Source organism: Conger conger, chromosome 17 (assembly GCF_963514075.1).
Source record: "Conger conger chromosome 17, fConCon1.1, whole genome shotgun sequence".
Classification (NCBI taxonomy): Eukaryota; Metazoa; Chordata; class Actinopteri; order Anguilliformes; family Congridae; genus Conger; species Conger conger.
This window is the reverse complement of record NC_083776.1, coordinates 15,737,041-15,759,081: the sequence shown is the minus strand read 5'-3', so window position 1 is coordinate 15,759,081 and position 22,041 is coordinate 15,737,041. Positions and strand designations below refer to the sequence as shown.

At 45.6% G+C, this 22,041-nt stretch overlaps 1 protein-coding gene across 1 annotated transcript in view; it reads left to right on the top strand.

Annotated features, from left to right (window-relative positions):
• Positions 1-22,041, top strand: part of LOC133117007 (SEC14 domain and spectrin repeat-containing protein 1) — a 29,403-nt gene that overhangs the window by 4,969 nt on the left and 2,393 nt on the right. The window contains exons 4-18 of the mRNA XM_061227061.1: positions 1,515-1,623; positions 3,686-3,776; positions 6,728-6,841; positions 11,359-11,472; positions 11,587-11,681; positions 12,332-12,387; positions 13,184-13,401; positions 14,984-15,106; positions 15,892-16,086; positions 16,745-16,859; positions 17,154-17,313; positions 17,495-17,576; positions 18,843-18,965; positions 19,891-20,082; positions 21,617-21,741. Of these exons, the coding sequence (XP_061083045.1) occupies positions 1,515-1,623; positions 3,686-3,776; positions 6,728-6,841; positions 11,359-11,472; positions 11,587-11,681; positions 12,332-12,387; positions 13,184-13,401; positions 14,984-15,106; positions 15,892-16,086; positions 16,745-16,859; positions 17,154-17,313; positions 17,495-17,576; positions 18,843-18,965; positions 19,891-20,082; positions 21,617-21,741 (1,912 nt within the window). The remainder of the gene's footprint in view (positions 1-1,514; positions 1,624-3,685; positions 3,777-6,727; positions 6,842-11,358; positions 11,473-11,586; positions 11,682-12,331; positions 12,388-13,183; positions 13,402-14,983; positions 15,107-15,891; positions 16,087-16,744; positions 16,860-17,153; positions 17,314-17,494; positions 17,577-18,842; positions 18,966-19,890; positions 20,083-21,616; positions 21,742-22,041) is intronic.

Genomic DNA, 22,041 nt, shown 5'->3' with positions numbered 1-22,041 from the left:
GATTCTGCGAGTGGGAGGAGAGGCAGGAGATGTATGCCCAGAGACATAACGCTGGAAAACACAGAGCTCCACGACATGCACCAGGGGCCGCATGAACAAGCCCGGCGCTGTGCTGTTCAGCACATGTCAGTAAGCGTGTGCTGTTCCGCACATATCAGTAAGCGTGTGCTGTTCATCACATGTCAGTAACAAAGCGTGTGCTGTTCAGAACATGTCAGTAAGTGTGTGTGCAAAGTGGCGTACTGTACACTCTGAGCACTTTATTAGGTGGACCTGTACACCAGCTTGTTAATGCAAATATTTAATCAGCCAATCATATTGGCAGCAATTAAATGCATAAAAGCATGCAGACGTGGTCACTGGGTTCAGCTGTCGTTCAGACCAAATGGGAAAGTCAGAATGGGTAAGTAATGTGATCAAAGTGATTTGACTGTGGAATGATTGTTGGTGCCAGACAGGATGGTTTGATTATCTCGGAAACTGCTGACTGTGATTTTCACGCACAACGGTCTCCAGAGTTTGCAGAGAATGGTGCGAAAGTTTTGTTCAGTTACATTTTGTCATAAAAAAAGGATGGGCCTATGGTTTTTAAGCTTTAAGCGGCATAGTTTCCTACTAGGTTCCCTTTGCTCATTTATGATTTTCTATTGTGTCAGGACTGAAGCCAGTAGCCTGTGTACGCTTGCAGATTTCACTGTGTGAGCTGGTGTCAGCTTCTGACCTCCATCAAAGTGACTCCACCACTAAGTCCCCTTGGTGACATCATAGAGTTACAGTTCTCTTCTGTTAAAGTGGTAACTTTTACCACCTTTCACTGTAAGGTAGGAATATTAAATGTCAAGTGCTCTGAGCTCTATATGTTTCAGTCAGAGGGACTCTCAGCATTGCTGTTGTTAACAAGGGTCCATTTATCTAGTGTGAAGCCCCATCCAGACCAAGAACGATAACTATAAACATGTTAAATCGTTCTCACTCAAGTGGATGATTGAGTCCACACCACAACTAGAACTACAACGTTGGCGAAGAACGATATCATCATGGCGATGCATGAATGATAAAACACTGGCAGCCAATCAAAGTCTAACCAAATTTACCCAGGGTTGTGCAAAATGGCAGATGGCATTTAGAGAACATTATCGTTCGCCAGTGTGGACGCTCGCATCGTTATGGTTACAGTTATAGGTGTCTGTCTTGGTGTGTATTCTCCCTTTCTGTCCCAAGCCCAATATGAAGTGCCTCTGCCCAAATCTCAAGGGGTTTTGGCTGAGGAAAGTTAGACAGTTGAGACAGTTTAGGAGGGTTTTAATAGGGGCACAAAACAATGGTATATCAGTGACTGACTGAAAAGGTATAAGGTATGTGGCACTCTTGGGACTGAAAGGGTCTGGCATGCTGTCGTCTTGGTCCTGACCTGCTCTGGGCTCCAGAGGCTGGTTGGGGTCTGGTCTCTGCGGCGCTGTTGTGTGTTGTGAGTAACGCTGATTACCCGCGTGTCCCTGCTCTTTGGGCTCCAGGGGGAAAGGACCGTCGCAGTGGGCTGATCCTCACTATCCCCCTCTGCACGGAGCAGACCAGCATGGAGGAGCTCAGCGCCACCCTCGACTACCTGCTGGCCATCCCCAGGTAGGTCGTGGGAAGTCTCTGCTCCCTCACCAAACAGGTCGCCCAAAACACGCACCCACACCCACCCACACACACACACACACACACACACACACACACACACACCAAACAGAAGCCACGCAGTCAGACTCTTGCTATCGGAAACACGCAGCGCTCAGATGTCTGATAGATTGATCTCATTGATTGGTATTAAACGCTGCTCTTCATCTGTGGTATTGTAACTGTAGAGCCCTGCATGGAGGCGGAAAGCTTTCATCGGACGGGCATTAAGAGTCCACACACACAGGCATATCGATCTCGGGTGAAAGACATTTTGGCTCCACCTCTCAGAGAAGCACTCTATCAGAGTCATGGGACTGTGCGCTTTATGGAAGAGCAGGCTGTTTGGGTGGAGAACGCTGGGGTCATATTAACCGTGCCACCTGCTCTCGTGCATCTGTGCTTCATGGGGGACGGGGGGCGGGCGGTGTCCGGAGCATATGGGGGTTATTGAGCACAGAGATATAGTTCACCCAGTTTAATACTGAGCTCTCTGAGACCCCTCCCTGTCCCCACGGTGGGCTGAGGGCACCGCTCAAACCTTAGGAAAATTCGTTCTTAATGTGTACCTGACATGGGGGCTTTGCTGCCATGGTGACACTGCCAGCTTCCTGCTAATGTTTTCATTATTGTAAAAAACAAACAAAAAAAAAACCCCTGTTCCGATTGGATTTTTCTGCCAATTGGTTAATAGTGCAGTGTTTAGTATGTGCACGTAACATGTATTTTTTACATTAACCTAGCACTTTTGAGTTCGTATTTCTTGGTAATGTAGTTTCTCATTGTAGTTGTCTTGGTATGGTAGTCACAGACTTGGCCTATCTAGCTTGTGTACTAGACATGCGTACATTACATTACATTACATTATTGGCATTTGGCAGACGCTCTTATCCAGAGCGACGTACAACAAAGTGCATACCCATAACCAGGGATAAGTTCGCTGAAAGACCCTAGAGGGAAGTACAATTTCAACTGCTACCTGTACAACAAAGATAAGGACAAGGGCCATTAAAAAAAAAAAAAAAAAAAAAAAAAAAAAATTATTTTTTAAAGGTGGACATAGGTTTTGTACGTTGCTTTGGATAAAAGCGTCTGCTAAACGTAATGTGACGTAACGCAGTGCAGAAGCGAAGGGGTAGAGACGCGGCCGAGTTAGGGACCCGCGGTGATCTCTGACGACCTGGCGTGTCTCTTCTGCGTTCACATCGTCTCTGAACCGGCAGGGCAGACTCATATCAGCCCTCGCTCTGACATTCGGCTAATTGGCCTCCTCCCAGGAGCTTGTGGATTTTTAACGAGCTTTAATGTCATTTCTCACCCCCGGTGATTCAGAAGAGTCGTCAAACGGCCAGGAAGTCCTGTCCGTTTAAAGGGGATGCCGTGCCCGGGCTTTCTGACTCTCTGTTGGTGATTCAGATTTGAGAGCGTATATCTGGAAATGCTGCGCTGTACTGTGACAATATCGTTCTCCGCATCTGCAATTTACGGTTCCTTTAGTCTCCCTGTGTATGACGCTGAGAAACTCCTCATAAGTAAACCCTGTGTCTATTTCAGAACATCCTGTACAAATCACAGTTAAACAAACCTGAGTTACTTAAGTAAGCAAATGATGATATAAGGCCAGTCTTGTCTTTTAAAGTTTGGCCATTAAGACAAAGTTATGTATGTATAAGATATGTAAGATAAAACATGTGCATTCCCCTAATTATAGCAGTCCTGTATTTTTAAAAAGCTAACAGCGGAAGAACTACGTTGCAGACTACGAAAATTTTAGCGGAAGCCATGCAGTGAATCTCTAGTTAGATCAGGAATGAGGCCGTGTAGTGGTGGCTGTCCTATCCATCCAGCGGTGTTTGGAACAAATTTGGCTTGAGTTTGGCTTCACACATCACTAATTAGTGTAATACATGTCATATTACTTTCATACCAGTTGCCTAAGAAGTATCTTTATACTTCTTATGCTAACACTGCTCCGTGACGTTGTGAAGGTAATTTCTCACGTCCTGTGTGTGTGTGTCTCCAGTGAGAAGTGCAAGTCGCGGGGCTTCACGGTGATCGTGGACGGGAGGAAGTCTCAGTGGAGCGTGGTGAAGACTGTGGTGCTGATGCTGCAGGTGAGTGTTCAGGCCCTACACCCAACTCCTTTCATCTCCCTGTGTTCAGCCCCTATGCCCAACTCCTTTCATCTCCCTGTGTTCAGCCCCTATGCACAACTCCTTTCATCTCCCTGTGTTAAGCTCCTACCACCAACTCCCTTCATCTCCCAATGTCCAGCTCCATACAGCCCCATACCTTAATCTCCCAGTGTTCAGCCCCATGCGCCCCGATACCTTCATCTCCCAGTATTCAGCCCCATACGCCCCGATACCTTAATCTCCCAGTGTTCAGCCCCATGCGCCCCGATACCTTCATCTCCAAGTGTTCAGCCCCATGCGCCCCGATACCTTCATCTCCCAGTGTTCAGCCCCTTACGCCCGATACCTTCATCTCCCAGTTTTCAGCCCCATACGCCCCAATCCCTTAATATCCCAGTGTTCAGCCCCATACACCCCAATACCTTAATCTCCCAGTGTTCAGCCCCATATGCCCGATACCTTAATCTCCCAGTGTTCAGCCCCATATGCCCGATACCTTAATCTCCCAGTGTTCAGCCCCATACGCCCCGATACCTTAATATCCCAGTGTTCAGCCCCATACACCCCAATACCTTAATCTCCCAGTGTTCAGCCCCATACGCCCCGATACCTTAATATCCCAGTGTTCAGCCCCATACACCCCAATACCTTAATCTCACAGTGTTCAGCCCCATACGCCCCAGTACCTTAATATCCCAGTGTTCAGCCCCATATGCCCTGATACCTTAATCTCCCAGTGTTCAGCCCCATACGCCCGATACCTTAATCTCCCAGTGTTCAGCCCCATACACCCCAATACCTTAATCTCCCAGTGTTCAGCCCCATACGCCCGATACCTTAATATCCCAGTGTTCAGCCCCATACACCCCAATACCTTAATCTCCCAGTGTTCAGCCCCATACGCCCCAGTACCTTAATATCCCAGTGTTCAGCCCCATATGCCCTGATACCTTAATCTCCCAGTGTTCAGCCCCATACGCCCCGATACCTTAATCTCCCAGTGTTCAGCCCCAAACGCCCAGATACCTTAATCTCCCAGTGTTCAGCCCCATACGCCCCGATACCTTCATCTCCCAGTGTTCAGCCCTATATGCCCCGATACCTTCATCTCCCAGTGTTCAGCCCCATACGCCCTGATACCTTCATCTCTCAGTGTTCAGCCCCATATGCCCCGATACCTTAATCTCCCAGTGTTCAGCCCCATACACCCCAATACCTTAATCTCCCAGTGTTCAGCCCCATACGCCCTGATACCTTCATCTCTCAGTATTCAGCCCCATATGCCCCGATACCTTAATCTCCCAGTGTTCAGCCCCATACACCCCAATACCTTAATCTACCAGTGTTCAGCCCCATACGCCACGATATCTTCATCTCCCAGTGTTCAGCCCCATACGCCCCGATACCTTTACCTCCGAGTGTTCAGACCCTACGCCTGCTCCCTTCATCTCCAAGTGTTCAGCCCCTATGCCCCGATATCTTCATCTACCAGTGTTCAGGCCCTACGTCCCGATACCTTTATCTCTGAGTGTTTAGTTCTCGTCTTATTGGCGGGAAGCAATTAATTGCGCTGCTGCTTGACTATCCCCTCGAGGCCCCTCACCGCCAGAATCTACGTCCTGAGCATCTGGCACTGCCGCTATGCTAATTAGCCATTAGACTGATGAATATCCATGGCGATCAGTGGAAAATGCAGAGCTCACACTCTCACACAGTTTCTGATGTGCTGCAATGAAGAAATTCACTGCAGAAAATAGAGGATTAAATAAATGTATGTATGCTATTTGATATTAGTATTAGCCTTCCGTACTCTTGCTACATCAAAGCGGTGGCCTCAAGTATATTCCCGTATTTGTCTGGTTCTGTCCTTATAGGGTCTGTTTGTTTGAAGAGTTTGTTTTCTGGCTGCTTACAGCTCTATGAAGGACAGAAGTGCGCACTGCTGTGACTCTCCTGGATTTGATTTGACTTGACTTGAGCTCCCTTGTCCTCTTGCAGCCAGTCATCGCCACTGTTTTTAGACTTTCCTCCATTACCACTGAAGTGTTTCCATCGCTCAGTGGAGTTTTTACAAGAATAAAATGTTCCTTCAGAGCCTGAGAAATGAGTGACCGAGACCAACAACCAATTAGGGCAGCTTTTTGAAGTCCGTTGGTTCTCATAATTACGGGCCATATCCTTTGAGCCCTGTAAATTATCCTGCTTCTGCCAAGTTTGCATGAAACCACTTTCTCACATTCATCTTTCCTTTGTGTCCTCTGGCTAACGCTGTGAATTTGGCCGTTGGGTGGTGGGATGGGGTGGGACGATGCCTGCTGCTCCAAACCTGGCCTGCTTACGTTGGGAGAGGGGAGAGGTCGAGGGTGTCGCGTATAACCTGCTTTCTGGATAATTCCCCACTTTCCGCAGACCTTCAGAAGGGATTGAACTGCGGTGTAAAAATCTCAGAGCCGCCCCAACGCTGATCTCCTTGGCTAGCGGGATTATTTCAGCCCCGGTCCCGCCGTGTTTGTGACTTGACGTCAAAATTCACCACGGCTTTAGAAAAACTGCGTCCGTAACCCTTGCCCACAGTGGACCCTCCGGGATCATGGGAAATCTGCATTCTCCGCCCAGCTCATTTCAGAACTGGCCGTTTTTTCTGCACGCCCTACTCTAGAGGATTCAGACCTGGGGCATGGACTGTGCATCTTGTCCAACATCACAACATCTGCAGTTAAACTGCTTTTCTGGCCAACTGCGATAACTCCTAATGTTGTGTTATGACATATTTCATACTTTGCCCGAGTTATGTTTCAGCATATGCATCTAAATAAAAGCCATGGAAATTGAGAATGTCAAATGTTATGTGAGAATGCCTTTGAATTTTGCCGAAAATAGTCTGACTAGAACTGGCCTTTAAGCAGATCAAATGTGTGGTTGTTTTCTAGAATGTTATTCCACCGGAGGTGTCCTTGGTATGCGTCGTCAAGCCTGATGAATTCTGGGACAAGAAGGTGACTCACTTCTGTTTCTGGAAAGAAAAGGACCGGCTAGGCTTTGAGGTGAGCCACACACACACACACACACACACACACACACACTGTCCGTATTCCACACATTCATACGGTAGTCACTCGCATCTCCCCAACCCATGAGTGTCATTCTCATCAGAGAATAAGCCTGTGGAATATGACATCATATTATTCTTCTGTTATCGACAGGAATCATCTCATATTTGACGATGATAAACAATGAGAACAGTGTGGTTCTGAACCTTCCTTACTAGATATGCTACTGAAGTTCTCTCTGCTGTGTGTGTGAGCAGTGCATGGAGCTGTCAAGTTTAGGTTGTTCCATTTACCTACTTTCCATTTTTTAAACCTCAATCTGTCGATTGTGAATAGGTGGCTCCTTTAAATTTTAGAATATTGAGTCACGGAGTGCTATTTTTTTTTTCTCTTTTACTGTAAAGTTGCAATGCAGTGTGTGGTTATGGTATGAATAATTATACTGAGAGCATTATTTTGGAAAGTGGAAGCATTTACGGCCTTGCGTTACTCATCACAGCTTTTTCTGACCCTCCGGTCTCCGTAGTAACAGCCAGACATATTGGGCGGCTTCATTCATGCACGTGGGAGTGAACTTGCGGAGATAGGGGTGACTAAGCTAGTCTCGACTGCTGACGTTGCGCTGGGACTTTGCGGCTGAATGTCAAACCAGTCCTGATCGGCTGAGAGTCTGTAACTGCGTCTATGTGGATCAGGACTATGCAGTTTGATTCCAGGGCTCATGTACCTCCCATGATTTGCGGTCTTCCTCTGTCGTTGTCCTGTGTTGTTCTGTGCTCATTTTCACAGTTAAGAAAGGAGCCCTGTTTGATGAAAGTTTTGTTGGGATTACTTATTCATCTGGTAATTGGTTGTTGCTGTTGAATTAGAAAACGGGGAGTGTCTCTGCTTCTCATCTGGATATTTACGGCCTAATTAAAGTGTCAATGGCAGCGCGAGAGGAAGTGGATTGATTGGCTGGGCTGGCATGTGTCTTGGAATAATAATGTGTTGCCTGGCAACAGTGATGTAGATCTTGAGCTGAGATTGATGACGGGGGTCCACAAGAAGGACAGACGGACCGCTGTCTCACACACCGAGATGGAAGTGTGTGTGTGTCTGCGTGCGTGCGTGCGTGTGTGTGTGTATATATGTCTGCGCGCGCGCGCGCGAGTGAGTGAGTGAGTGAGTGAGTGAGTGAGTGAGTGAGTGAGTGAGTGAGTGAGTGAGTGAGTGAGTGAGTGAGTGAGTGAGTGAGTGAGTGAGTGAGTGAGTGAGTGAGTGAGTGAGTGAGTGAGTGAGTGAGTGAGTGAGTGAGTGAGTGAGTGAGTGAGTGAGTGAGTGAGTGAGTGAGTGAGTGAGTGAGTGAGTGAGTGAGTGAGTGAGTGAGTGAGTGAGTGAGTGAGTGAGTGAGTGTGTGTGTGTGTGTGTGTGTCTGCATGTGTACATGTGTGTATGTGTATGTGTGTCGAGTCTGCAACTGGCAGGAATACCTGTACCCCTAATAATCCTGAAGTGTCCATGGCATTATTCTGTACTGTGTGTCTATATTGTTTATGTCCCTTATTGTTACTTTGATATGTGGACTTGAATAAAAGTATGAAAATGTGTGTCCGTGCGTGTGCGTGCGTGCGTGCGTGCACCCACCTCCTGACAGTGGTCTATCGGGCTGTGCCACACATTGGAGTGTCCTGTTGGAATCTGGGCCGGCAGCTGCCTCTGGGCCAATCAGAACTCTTCTGCTTGTGGTCTGGGTTAAAGCACAGGGGAGACGGGGGAGATGGGAAAATTAAATATATTTCTTGTTCACTTTCTCACAAGGAGTTGATGGGCTGTTGTGGTTGTGGTGATGGACTGCTTGGATAAGTGAAGGATTTCTCTGACCAGGCATGCAAAAGTGCCCCAGGGGTCTGTTTTAGGGCTCACCGCCACCAGCAGTTTCTGTTTGAAGCTCATTTACTGGTCATGCTGAGAGACGGCGTTCACTAGCGACACTGCGGTTAGCTCCAGTATAGGTCTTTCAGACCCATTTTCAATGTAAAATCAATGGCACATTTGTGGTCAATACAAAGTCAATATAGGTTTTTTCACACAAGAAAATTACTGACAATTTGTGTTTTTTTTGTTTTTTTTTCTAATCTGATGTGCCAATTTCTGTTAGTTATTGTGTTATTAGGACAATACAGCAATACTTTATAGACAAATTGGGGACAGACTACGTCACTATCTTATATACTTACGGGAGCCACATCTCTGCCTCCAAATTGTACAACATGGCAGTGTCTGTAAACTGGTCTTCCCGGGCATCTAAACGTTTTTTTAAGGGCCCATGGATAGTCAGTGGGTGACATAACAGGCACTTTATGGACGATGGACTACATAGACTTTTCTCCAGTCTATGTTAACGATGAGTGGCTATGCCCTGAAAATCCTATTCTCCATGACAAATTGTTTTAAAAACAGGAGCTCCTGATTGGTGCTGTTGAGCTCTGAAACACCATGTTCTATGTTAGCTGTGCAGATCATTGCTCCCAACCTGATATCTTTTCGCTGATTTTGAATGTGAGTTTATTAGTGGCTAGCTTTGTAGCCTTTCTAAGGAGAAGGGAATTGCTACATTCACTTTGCTGGCCAATAGTGCATTTTGGTCTAGCAATGACAGTCTTCTTTGGTGGTGTTTACTGTTCTCATGTCGTTGGTGTAATGTTATACGGATGTGTAGTGTAGTGGTTGGGGAGCGGGACTCAAATGCAGAGGATGCAAGTTTGATTCCCCGGTGCGGCAATGCAGTTGTACCCTTGAGAAGGTCCTTACCATGAACTGCTTCAGAAAATGTCAATCCGTGTAAATGGATAATGTGTTAAAATGATAAGCTGCTCTTTTCTCTGGATAAGAGTGCCTGCAGTATTTAATGTGAATGTGATGCAGTTGATTCATGGTGCCACGCACTGTTTGCACAAGGTTGTTATGGGATTCATGTTGCTATAGTAATGCATTATAATGCAGTGTACTGTATAATGTTGATTTGATGAATCTCTTCTCCTTCACTCCAGGTCCCTTTTGGTTGTGTTTAGGTTGCTAAATGTACTCCTATAAATGGGTATAACCTCTGGCTTATGTGGGTCTTGTGTGTTTAGCATCCAAGCGCTAACCTTGTGGATGTGTGAAAGGGTCTGGCACGCACCCAGACTGCTGGGCTCCAATCCTCTCCCCGTTTGTGCTAATGCTAATTCTCTTCAAGGTTAGAATGTTCTAGAGGAGTAAAAAAAATGGATGTATTATGTTTCCGTTTCCTTTTTTACTTAACTGATGGTGGCCCAGGCTGGACTGTAAGTATTTGCACAGTGGTACTGTTTCTGTTATTTTGGCTCCAGGGGATTTGAAATGAAACTATGAATATGAGGTAAAGTCCTTTAATTTGAGGCTATTTACATCCTCCTGTTGGTATTGACTATATTGTTTTGAGTTGTTTAGGGGATTGGATGTGTTTTGAATGGCACTGTTTATGAGACTGGATGTTAACCCCTGTCACAGGTCCCAGGCTTTTGGTTCTTCCACCTGCTACTGAGGCTCCTGACTGTTTGTTCAATGAATAAAGCATAAATTTACCAATATGTCTTGTTTGTTCATCCAGGCACATTTCACTTGGGAAGTGAAAAAGATACAATGCTAATTATACAGTGATACCAGAGATATGATCGACCAAACACACACTTTGAGGAGTTTGCGTGCTATAAAGGGTATTTTCTGGGGTTCAGTGTCTGCTATATGAGGTCTTAGTCATTATTCTGTAATCTCAGGGCAATGTGGTTTACTTGTCCTTGAATCAGAGAGAAACCACCAGGCCTCTGGCAGAATGTTTACACGGTGTCATCGCACCAAAAGGCCTCACAGAGGCCACGGACATTACTGCCATTACGCGTGGCCAACAGTTACTCACAGTCACTGTTCTGCTGGATGCGCACACTGCCCCCTGACTTTCTCTCTCTGTCCTGCTGCGTTTCCTTTGTTTTCTGGAAGGTCCCCCCTGTCTGTATTGACTCAGCTGCGTTTGTGTGTGGCTGTTGCGGGTCATGTTGCAGACGGGGCAGTCTTAACAGGATGCGATGGATGAGTGTCCAAGCTTAAAGCTAGTTTTTTGGAGGAGAATGTCAGTGTGTGTTCTGCTCAAGTCCATGGTCTAAAGATATCAAATACAGGGCCTGTGAAGCTGCTCTTAGAGCAGGCTTGCTGGTCACGCGTGTTTAACGTTCATCAGACAAACGCTCATTTGTTTCATACTCAGGTATTTGGGTTTGGCATTGACAGATGGGCCCAATCCAATTCCAATTTAGTCAACTCCAGAAATTAACTAAAATTCCAATCAACATCAATTTCTCCAAATGTGTGACATGGATTTTACCATTAATTAACTTAAGTTCAGTTTGGAAAGAATTTGTCTGTTTTCATTCTATTATATTATTATATTATGGGAGTGGACATCTAGGAGCCTTTGAAATGCATGGTTTTAACATGTCTCTCCGCTGTTTCAGGTTATTCTGGTTTCAGCCAATAAGCTCACACGCTACATTGAGCCCTGCCAGCTGACCGATGAGTTTGGAGGAACTCTCGTCTATGATCACGTGGACTGGCTGAATAAACGCCTGGTAAAGATGTCTCTTCTGCTGTAAAATATCTTCCATTTTAGGTTTTTGCTGAGTGGATGACTTCCTGACTTTTTATTATTTATTATTTAAAATACATTTCCCATGTCTGCTCAGGTCTTTGAGAAGTTCACCAAGGAGTCCACATCCCTCCTGGACGAGCTCACCGTCATCAATGAGAACGAGAAAGTGAGCCAACCTGATAAAGAACGGTATGAGTTCTCCATGGACCTCAGCTAGAGCTCACCCTGCTGAAGATTCCAGTTTAAACTGCCCTAAACCAGTTTAAGCAGTGTCTTTGACACCAGCTGACCAGTCTGTATACTGTAGGCCACAAATGCGCCAGTTTAACCTGCTTTGACCAGCTTTGTCCAGATATAGACCAGCTTTGACCAATCAAGCTATGGCCAGCTATAGACCAGCTTTGACCAACCAAGCTATGGCCAGTGATAAGTGTTAAAAAAAACAAACAAAAACAACAGCGTAGATTCCCAACTGTTCTTACATGGAATTTTCAGCAGGGCAGTTATAGAGCGTCACTGTGCAGGAAGGTCACACCATAAACCCAAGTGGTGTAGTGTAGTGTCCATTCAGAAGGCATAATCTACAGTAAGTGGTCTCACAGATTATTCCCTGAGGTTAGATTGATGTTGAACAGTATGCCACTTGCCTTAAACTCTAATGGGCCTCTTCTTATTTAATGGAAACCTGGTAGTGAGACAGATTGTTTCCTAAGAGTTATAGGTTGACTGACTAGCTCCTTGTGTGTTGATGGTGTGTATTGAATTTTTAGGTGCTTTGAAGCAGTCTGGGTTAGTGACCGCCAGATACGCTTACTGTATGTCTCCTGTTTTATCCTCAGACCTGCAGACTGTGGCTTGCTGCCCTCTCTTGACCCTGAAACAGTGCTACAGAACGGTGAGCGAAGCTTTTTGCCATTATATACGCTGCACACAAGCTTCCTGGAACAAAAAGTTGATTTGATGCTGGAATTTAAATGCCACCATCTGCCAGCAAAGATATTTTGAATAAACGGACGGCTTGTGGTTTTATTTACCAAAATGTCCTCCGTGTGCTTGTAAATGTTTTTATCTTTGGTCAGGGAAGGTGTTTCTGTATTCCTGTTCCTTGTTATGAATATTTACTGCTGAAAGGCTGCAGTTTGGTGTTGAATGTAAATGTGGGATTATAATCGATGGCAGCTGTCAGTTTTACCCTGAGCTGCATGACCTGTGTTTCCCCTCAGCAGCAGGGAGAATACCACCCTTCTCCGCTCCTCTCCTGTTTCTCTGCACTCAATCATTTCATCTTTGTCCTGTTTGTCTTTGTGTTCTCTTTCCCTCTCTCTGTCTCTCTCTCTCCCCCTTTCCATCTCTCTCCCTTTCTCTCAGTCTCTCCCTCCCTCTCTCAAATGGCTTTATTGCCATGAATAGAAATTGGCCATTTCTGCCATAGCACGTACAATATATACGTAATATACTACAGTACACAATAAGCAGCATACTATATACAGTAAACAACACATTCTTATAAATAATAAAATGCTAATAAAAAAATCAATAATAATAATTCTGGAATTGATCAGATGTATTATTATTAATACATTTCTGGAATTGATCAGATGTATTATTATTATGAATAATAATAATTCATTTTCTGGAATGGATCAGGTTATTGTTATTAGTATTATTATTGCTCTCTCTCTCTCTCTCAGGTCACGAGCTGCTGTCAGAGCTGCAGCAGCGGCGTTTTAACGGGTCTGAGGGGGGCACGGGGACCGCCTGGTCCCCCATGGACGACGAGCTGCTGGCCCAGCCGCAGGTGATGAAGCTCCTGGACTCTCTGCGGGAGCAGTACACCAAGTACCAGGAGGTCTGCCGGCAACGCAGCAAGCGCTCACAGCTGGACGAGATCCACACCAAGGTCATGCAGGTATGCGCATTTATGCGCTGTCAGGAATATCGTATTCATGGGTTGTGTATATGAACAACCACACAGTCATAATTATCAGTAGGGAGTTTTTTTATATTACCCCAGTTATAGAGTTGGATGCATGTCCTTGCAAAATGGTGCAAGCAGTAAAGCCATGTGAAGTTAAAAGTAGGAATTATATATGGTGTGTTAGAACCTAACACTTTACAACCTAACTTTTACTTCGCAGCTAGCCTGCTACTAACCAGCCAAGTCATGTCAATAAAGCAGTGTATACATGAGCATACTGTTTATATGTAGTTTTCATGTTTCAGCGACCCCCAAATGCGCAAGATGTTGATTGAAACAATGTCTGCGGTGCTGCTTGTATTCATAAATGATGCACTAGCCACAAAAACTTCCACAGTCCATTTAGTTTTTTCTTTGCTTATTTCCGACCAAGAGCACTTGAAAGCATGACATGTCGTAATTACGACTTCCGAACTCGGAAGTGGGAGCTTCTGAGGAGCACATGAAAGCAGCGTGAAGCCATATCCCCGTGGTTTGGTCCTTCCTTATTGCCGGGTAGCGACTGCTCAGTAGCCTTTCACAAATTCTTTGAGGCCTTCCCGGCCTTCTGGAAACCAACACACACTCTCATCCTGAATCACACCGAGTTTAGCTTTGAGGAGCCATTCAGGGGAAACCATTTCTGTTTGAAGGGTTAAAAGGGTTTTCCACCCTCCGTGTTTTTGCGCGTGTGGGTTTTCCAGCAGACTCGGTCGGTCTCTGCTGTCTGCGTTTCTCTGGAAAGAATCCTCAGTGTAGAAATGTCACCGTGGGAGTCATTGTGTGTCGGCAACATTGTGGTGTAGGACACGCCCTGGTTTCACTCCTACACACTCGTTTCACCCTGTTAAATGAGGCCAGCTTCACCCTCTCACTCTCTCCTGATGGCTCTCTGTTTACCAGAACATTGAGCAGAAAACCACTCTGTACCTGTAAAAGAAAAATATAATCTCCAGTTTTCGCCAACCCTTTTGTGTTGCGGTCAGATTACGAGCCATGGCTGTAACAGTGTTAACAGCGCCACCCTGTGGACATTGCTGACAGCACCTGCAGCCCAAATGCTGTGCTTACTCTTCCACATAAAACCGCTAAGTGAATATTGAGCTTTTTATACAGTATATATGATCGTGACTGTCGGCACAATCTTTTATTCTCATGATCGCATTATATTTACTGCACCTTGGCGGTTTGGAAAATGCTGCACAAGTTTATGGTGCAAAGAACAATAATGCAATCTCAGAATAAACTGGTCGGCTAATAATTGTACCTATTGGTCTTTGTTATTGAGCGAGAAAATGTATTTCATCAGGCAATAAGTAGGGAGGGGGGACCCTGGTTGCTTCATCACTTTTCTGCTTGCATCGCCATGTATCCCAAAATGCCTTGCACACATGAAAAATCTCCCATTGCAAATGAATGGGAGTGATGTCATCATCGCTTAGCTTGTGTGGCTTCAGCGTTATGTTAAAGGGCCGGGTAGTATCTGAGCTGGGGCAGTAATTGAGGGGGTATTAACACTTCCTGTTGTGTGCAGGTGGTGAACTGGCTGGAGGGGCCAGGCACGGAACAGCTCCGCACACAGTGGGGAATCGGCGACTCCATCAGGGCCTCCCAGGCCCTGCAGCAGAAGCACGAGGAGATCGAGAGCCAGCACAGCGTAAGGACCACTGCCCTGCCCTGCCAACCCTCCCCCCAGACCACTCCCCTCCTTTCATCATCACTCACAGTCATGTGCTTTCAGCCCTGTTACCTGAGAAACGTCATCTCTTACAGCTCACCTGCTGCCTGAGTGTTCTCTATGTAAGGTCACATTCTAGTCATTGGCTGAGTGTTCTCTCTGTAAGGTCACATTCTAGTCATTGGCTCACTTCCAATACTTTCAAGTAGGAGGTGATAAGTGAATGAAAGGAGGATACATTTTTTCAGGTATTGGGACACACCCACTGAGGTTTATAAATGGATCGGCAGAATTTTGTATGTAAATGTGTGTATGGTGTGTTTGGTACAGGAGTGGTTTGCGGTACGTATATGTGCGTAAATGTGTGTGTATGTGTGTCTGGTACAGGAGTGGTTTGCAGTATGTATATGTGTGTGTATGTGTGTCTGGTACAAGAGTGGTTTGCAGTATGTATATGTGTGTAAATGTGTGTACGTGTGTTTGGTACAGGAGTGATTTGCAGTATGTATATGTGTGTGTATGCGTGTCTGGTACAGGAGTGGTTTGCAGTATGTGTTTGTGTGTAAATGTGTGTGTATGTGTGTCTAGTACAGGAGTGGTTTGCAGTATGTGTTTGTGTGTAAATGTGTGTGTATGTGTGTCTGGTACAGGAGTGGTTTGCAGTATGTGTATGTGTGTAAATGTGTGTGTATGTGTGTCTGGTACAGGAGTGGTTTGCAGTATGTATATGTGTGTAAATGTGTCTGTATGTGTGTCTGGTACAGGAGTGGTTTGCGGTGTACGTGGAGCTGAACCAGCAGATCGCCGCCCTGCTGAACTCTGGGGATGAGGAGGACCTGGTGGACCTGAAGGGGCTCCAGCAGCAGCTGAGTGACGTGTGCTACAGACAGGCCAGCCAGCTGGAGTTCAGACAGAACGTGCTGCAGTCCGCCCACGACTTCCACAGCACCGCCCAGGACGTAAGCCCCACACCTGGTCCAGGAGAGCCACGATGGGCTGCTTTTCACTGTTACTCAGACCTGGACTGGTCAAGATTAAAGATGTGCTTCATGGTCTGCAATGAGAAATTGCTACTGCATAGATACAGTACATATCAATGATGAGGGATGCAAGAACAGACCCTATCATACACAGGCCTTTTGGTGGCACAATGGCCCCTGTGAGTCCCTACCTACTGTTCTTAAGCAATTTAAGTGACAGGTACATGAAGGAGTGCCTGTATCTCAAAAGCAGATTACTGATAGTTGCCTTGGTTAACTCATCTCAGCTGGTTTCTTTGGGTCCAAATTGCTGAATTTATCTCATAATATCACTCATGAATGCGCTGAGAATGTTACCATGGTGATGTCACTCATGAATGAGTATAGTGTTACCATGGTGCTGACACTCATTCCATTACATTAGTTATTTAGCTTATCCAAAGCAACTTACAGTTGATTAGACTAAGCAAGGGACAGTCCCCCCTGTGAGGAGACAAAACAGCTGCACGGATCTTATCATACACCTGGGATTGAACCACTCGGCTACGGGCTTCCCCTTAGTAGATGAATAAGTACAGTGTGTTACCGTGGTGATGTGACTCAGAGAGTGGTCCCACAGTGTTGTCCTCTTGCTCAGTTGTCCCAGCAGTTGGACGGGCTCCTGGGCATGCTCTGTGTGGACGTGGCCCCAGCCGATGGAGCCGCCATCCAGCAAACCCTGAAGCACCTGGAGGAGAAGCTCAAGAGTGTGGGTGAGGAGGAGTCATTTCAGGAGGAGTCTCCCTCCATAATCGACTGCTCCTCTACCATTCACTGCTCCCTATATCATCTACTGCTCCTCACTGCTCCTCTATATTCCACTGCTCCTCTATAATCTACTGCTCCTCTCATACACCGCTCCTCTATAATCTACTGCTCCTCTCATACACTGCTCCTCTATAATCCACTGCTCCTCAGTAATCTACTGCTCCTCTCATACACTGCTCATCACTGTTCCTTTATCATCCACTGTTCCTCTATCTGAAACAGCTTTAATACATTTTCAGAGGGAACTTTGCAAGGCCTGAGGGAGAAAGGACAAGTTCTGCTGGACCAAATCTCCACCCAGACGTCCTGGTCCTACGGGAAGGATGTGAACGTTGAAAACAAAGAGAACGTAGACCACATCCACAGTGTCATGGAGGACATGCAGCTTCGGAAACAGAGGCAAGTCTCAAATGGCAAACTTCCGCCATTGGAAACAAAGCCAAGCCTTTGGTCACATGCTTCATCCGGGTGGTTGTTGGCAGGAAGGGGCACTTGCTGCAGCTGGAACCTGACCCTCTTTGTGTGTGAAGGTGTGAAGATGCGTGTTTGGGTGGCTCCTGACCCTCTCTGTTGTTTGAAGGTGCGAGGACATGGTGGATGTACGGAGGTTGAAGATGCTTCAGATGGTTCAGCTGTTTAAGTGTGAAGAGGACGCTGTGCAGGTCAGTCTGGCTCCCTGGGCTCTCTGTCTATGAGTTCTCCCAAAGTGGGTTCTCTCATTCAATTTAATAAATTTTAGAGAACTCTTTTAGTCACAAAGACACTTAACTGTGTAACAGACGTGCAAACACCATGTCAGAACCCCAAAATAGTAAGTACAAAGGGTTTTCTCCAAAGGACTCCTGCTAAAGGGAAGCTCCACCCTGAGTTCTCCATCTGAATTCAGCTTTTCCTTCCAGCTGATCCCCAGATCAGTTAAAGCAGGGGTTCCGAACATTGGTCTAAGAGGTACTCCTGATTTTACATTTTTTTAACTTAAAGTCAGCAGATAATATTCAAGAAGAAAAGTGAGTTTGAGTGACCTTTAAATAATCAATTAAGTCACAACTAATCCTGTGAGTCTCCAGAAACAGAGTTAGGGACTTTAAATGAAGAAAGAATTCTAAATGAGAACTTTGTTAATGAACAAATAAATGAACAGACCAAGTGAAGTCAAATATGGGTGTGACTTTATAGATAGCACTTTTTTTTTCTTTCTTTTTTTTCTTTTAAGAATGTCAAAGTTGAAAATTGACGTTAGTAATAACTCACCTGTTCCTCCATAATGACATCACTTCAGACTTAACAGCAATTTGAGCTGCTGGAACCCTTTCAAATACACCCCAACTATAATCGCTCTAACACCAGTGATGTCTCCTCTTTCAGCCATGTTAGTCATAATTACTGCCACCCAGACCTGTTCAGCTTTTCTGTATATAACCAGGTGCATGCAGGGACATAATTTAACTAAATTAAGGGATGAGTCACACAGTGCATATTATTTGTTGTTCCTTGTTGACCTTTTTTCCCCCACTACCTGTATGGTAAAACAGGTTTGGCTTTTTTGTACTTGCTTTGTCTGCTGGCATTGTGTGGATATCAAATAAGTGTATCATCTTTCTTAAGGAATCACAACACACGTTACCGCAAATGAAAAGCATTAACTGTCAGAGATATGAATGTATGGAATACAAATGTATGTCTGACCTAATGTGCTGAATCATTTGTTTTCAGAAGGGTCCACAATTAACAGCCTGTTACACTTGAAGGATTTCTCTTATGGTTCGAACAAGAGCCGGAGAGGCCTCGTGCCAGGACTAATCCTGAGAGCCTGTGGTCTGGAATGAATAGCTGTTTTGTACGTGGCCGTGTACTGTGACCATGTCGGTTTCCCCACACTGAGAGCAGTCTGCCAGCTTGCCTTGCTGATGTCATTGTTTTGTCACCAGGCAGTGGAGTGGCTGGGGGAGCTTCTCGATGCTCTGTTGAAGACCCATGTCAGACTAGGAGACGATGCTCAAGAATCAAAAGTGCTTCTGGAGAAACACAAGAAGTTTGTGGACGTCGCTCAGGTAGGTTCAGGATTGCTGGAGTGATCTTCAGACCTTAACGTCACCCAGACTGCACAGTGGTCCAGAACATAGTGATTTATTGTTGATTTGTTCATTTTAATGTTGTCCTCATTGCTGATCCGGTTTGGTAGTAAATCATTTCATTGAATACGATCAGCGATATGCGGATTTTAGCAGCATTTGAAGATAATACTCACATACACACATACAGGTCTGGCTGCCCCTGCTGTTGTATATGAGGCGATAGAGTAGATTGATCAGATAGATTAGATAAGATAGGATAACATGGATACCTTATTTTAGCCAATTGAATTAGGGGATGATGAGGTGACAGGTTGAAAGAGCCAGGTTGGAAATTTAGCCAAGTCACCAGCAATATGTATAATTATTTTACTATTACATTAAATTATTGGCATTTGGCAGTATTGGCATTATCCAGAGCGATGTACAGTTGATTAGACTAAGCAGGAGACAATCCTCCCCTGGAGCAATGCAGGGTTAAGGGCCTGGCTCAAGGGTCCAACGGCTGTGCAAATCTTATTGTGGCTACAACAGGGATCGAACCACCGACCTTGCGGGTCCCAGTCATGTACCTGAACCACTATGCTACAGGCCGCCCGTATTATAGCTACCAACCATGGTATGCTACTTGGAAAGTTGATTTATTCTTCAAGAGTTCAAGTTTTATCTCATGTGATCACTTTAGGACTTGGAACTGTACTTTCCTCTAGGGTCCTCAACGCCCTGGTTCTGATTTGCACTTTATTGTACGTCGCTCTGGATAAGAGCGTCCGCTAAATGACTGTAATTTAATGTAATGTAATGGAACGTAATGGAACCCCCTATTCTTTGCAAAGAGTATCATGGGATCTTTAATGACCACAGTGAGTTGCGGTGCTAACAGGCGTGTCTCTGTGACCCTCAGAGCACCTACGACTATGGCAGGCAGCTGCTGCAGGCCACCGTGGTGCTCTGCCAATCCCTGCGCTGCACCACGCGGTCCTCGGGCGACACCCTGCCCCGCCTGAACCGCGTGTGGAAGCAGTTCTCCGTGTCCTCGGACGAGCGGGTCCAGAGGCTGGACATGGCCTCCTCCTTCCACCGCGTGGCCGAGAAGGTGAGCCCGAGGCTGGGCCGTAACCGCTACACCGAGCCTCGCCCAGGGACCCGCCAACGGGGCAGTGTGCCCTTCCGGCTCGCTGAAAGAAGAGAGTTATTAACGACATGGAATCCATAATGAGGAGAACATAAGAACACATAATGAAGCCATTCAGTCCATCTAGAACGTAATAACACATAATGAGGCCATTCAGTCCATCTCGAACATAAGAACACATAATGAGGCCATTCAGTCCATCTAGAACATAAGAACACATAATGAGGCCATTCAGTCCATCTAGAACATAAGAACACATATTGAGGCCATTCAGTCCATCTAGAACATTAGAACACATAATGAGGCCATTTAGCCCATCTAGAACATAGGAACCATTAATGAGGCCATTCAGTCCATCTAGAACATAAGAACACATAATGAGGCCATTCAGTCCATCTAGAACATAAGAACACATAATGAGGCCATTCAGTCCATCTAGAACATTAGAACACATAATGAGGCCATTTAACCCATCTAGAACATAAGAACACATAATGAGGCCATTCAGTCCATCTAGAACATAAGAACACATATTGAGGCCATTCAGTCCATCTAGAACATTAGAACACATAATGAGGCCATTTAGCCCATCTAGAACATAGGAACCATTAATGAGGCCATTCAGTCCATCTAGAACATAAGAACACATAATGAGGCCATTCAGTCCATCTAGAACATAAGAACACATAATGAGGCCATTCAGTCCATCTAGAACATTAGAACACATAATGAGGCCATTTAACCCATCTAGAACATAAGAACTGTATTTATGTGTCCTTTTCCCCCAATTTTTCCCTTATTTTCCCAATTTGGTAGCCAATTATACCCTATCTAATCCAATTAGTGGGGATACACCGCCTTACGACCCCGTCCCTCGGCGGTCCAGTAGGATCTTGCGACCCTGAGAGTGACACGCCTTCTCCAAGCTGTCTCGTCTCAATTAGACTGTTACTCCGAGGTGTCCCACTAACCCCGCCAAGTCCCTCCCTCTGGAGCAGCGAGCCAATTATGCCGCTCCACGAGAGCCGGCCAAACTCGGCTTTTTGGTAGGACCAGGAATCAAGCCCCTGTCCTCTGTGTGCAACTGCAACGAACTGCAACCGCAAGTCCGCTGCATCTTAGCCTGTTGCGCCTTGCCTCAAGCTTTTCAAAGCATCTCTTTCCGTACAAAGTGAAGGCTTGCATTTTCATGAATGTGTGAGTGTACGTTGCTAGTTTCTCCCTTTCCTGTATCATTTCCAGTGATTTTCTCTGGTGTAGATAGGCAAAGGAGCCATGCTTATACCTATATGAAATGTGTCTGGGGTAAAATGTCACACTTTTTTCTGGAAAAGTGATGGTTAACGTTTATTCATGTGTTCTAGCGATTAACATGGGGAGACCCTAAAAGTCTTATGAAGACGCCTTTTTCACACCATCTTGTTGTGAAAAAGAGAACTTCGACACGGTGTCGGTGTCTGTGCTGTAATCTCCCTGCGGTGCCTGGTTGCTGTAGGTGCTGAAGGAGGGAGCAGAACAGGGAGATGACTTTGAGGGAGACTTTGAGGCCTATGAAGAGGTGGAGACCATAGGGCGGACTCTGCTCGACAGGCTAACAGTCCCTGTGGTTTTTCCTGATGGGTGAGTACTGTGGAACATCTACAGGCGTAATCCCTGTGTGTGCAGTAACTGACCAGCACACTGTGCTTCATTTACAGTTCTGCACCAATTAAACCACAGTTAGCATTTAGATTGCCTGTTAAAAAGGATTGCATATTTGAAATATGAAGCTTGCCTATGTCTGATATGGTGCATTTCTAATCATGCAGTCATTAGTCTTGTAACAAGACTTAAAATCTTGTATCTTTCTCTCAAGTAGAACAAATTAGCCTGTGTACTGTTTGCCGTGTCATTTTGAAATGTTGTGAATCCTACTGTACG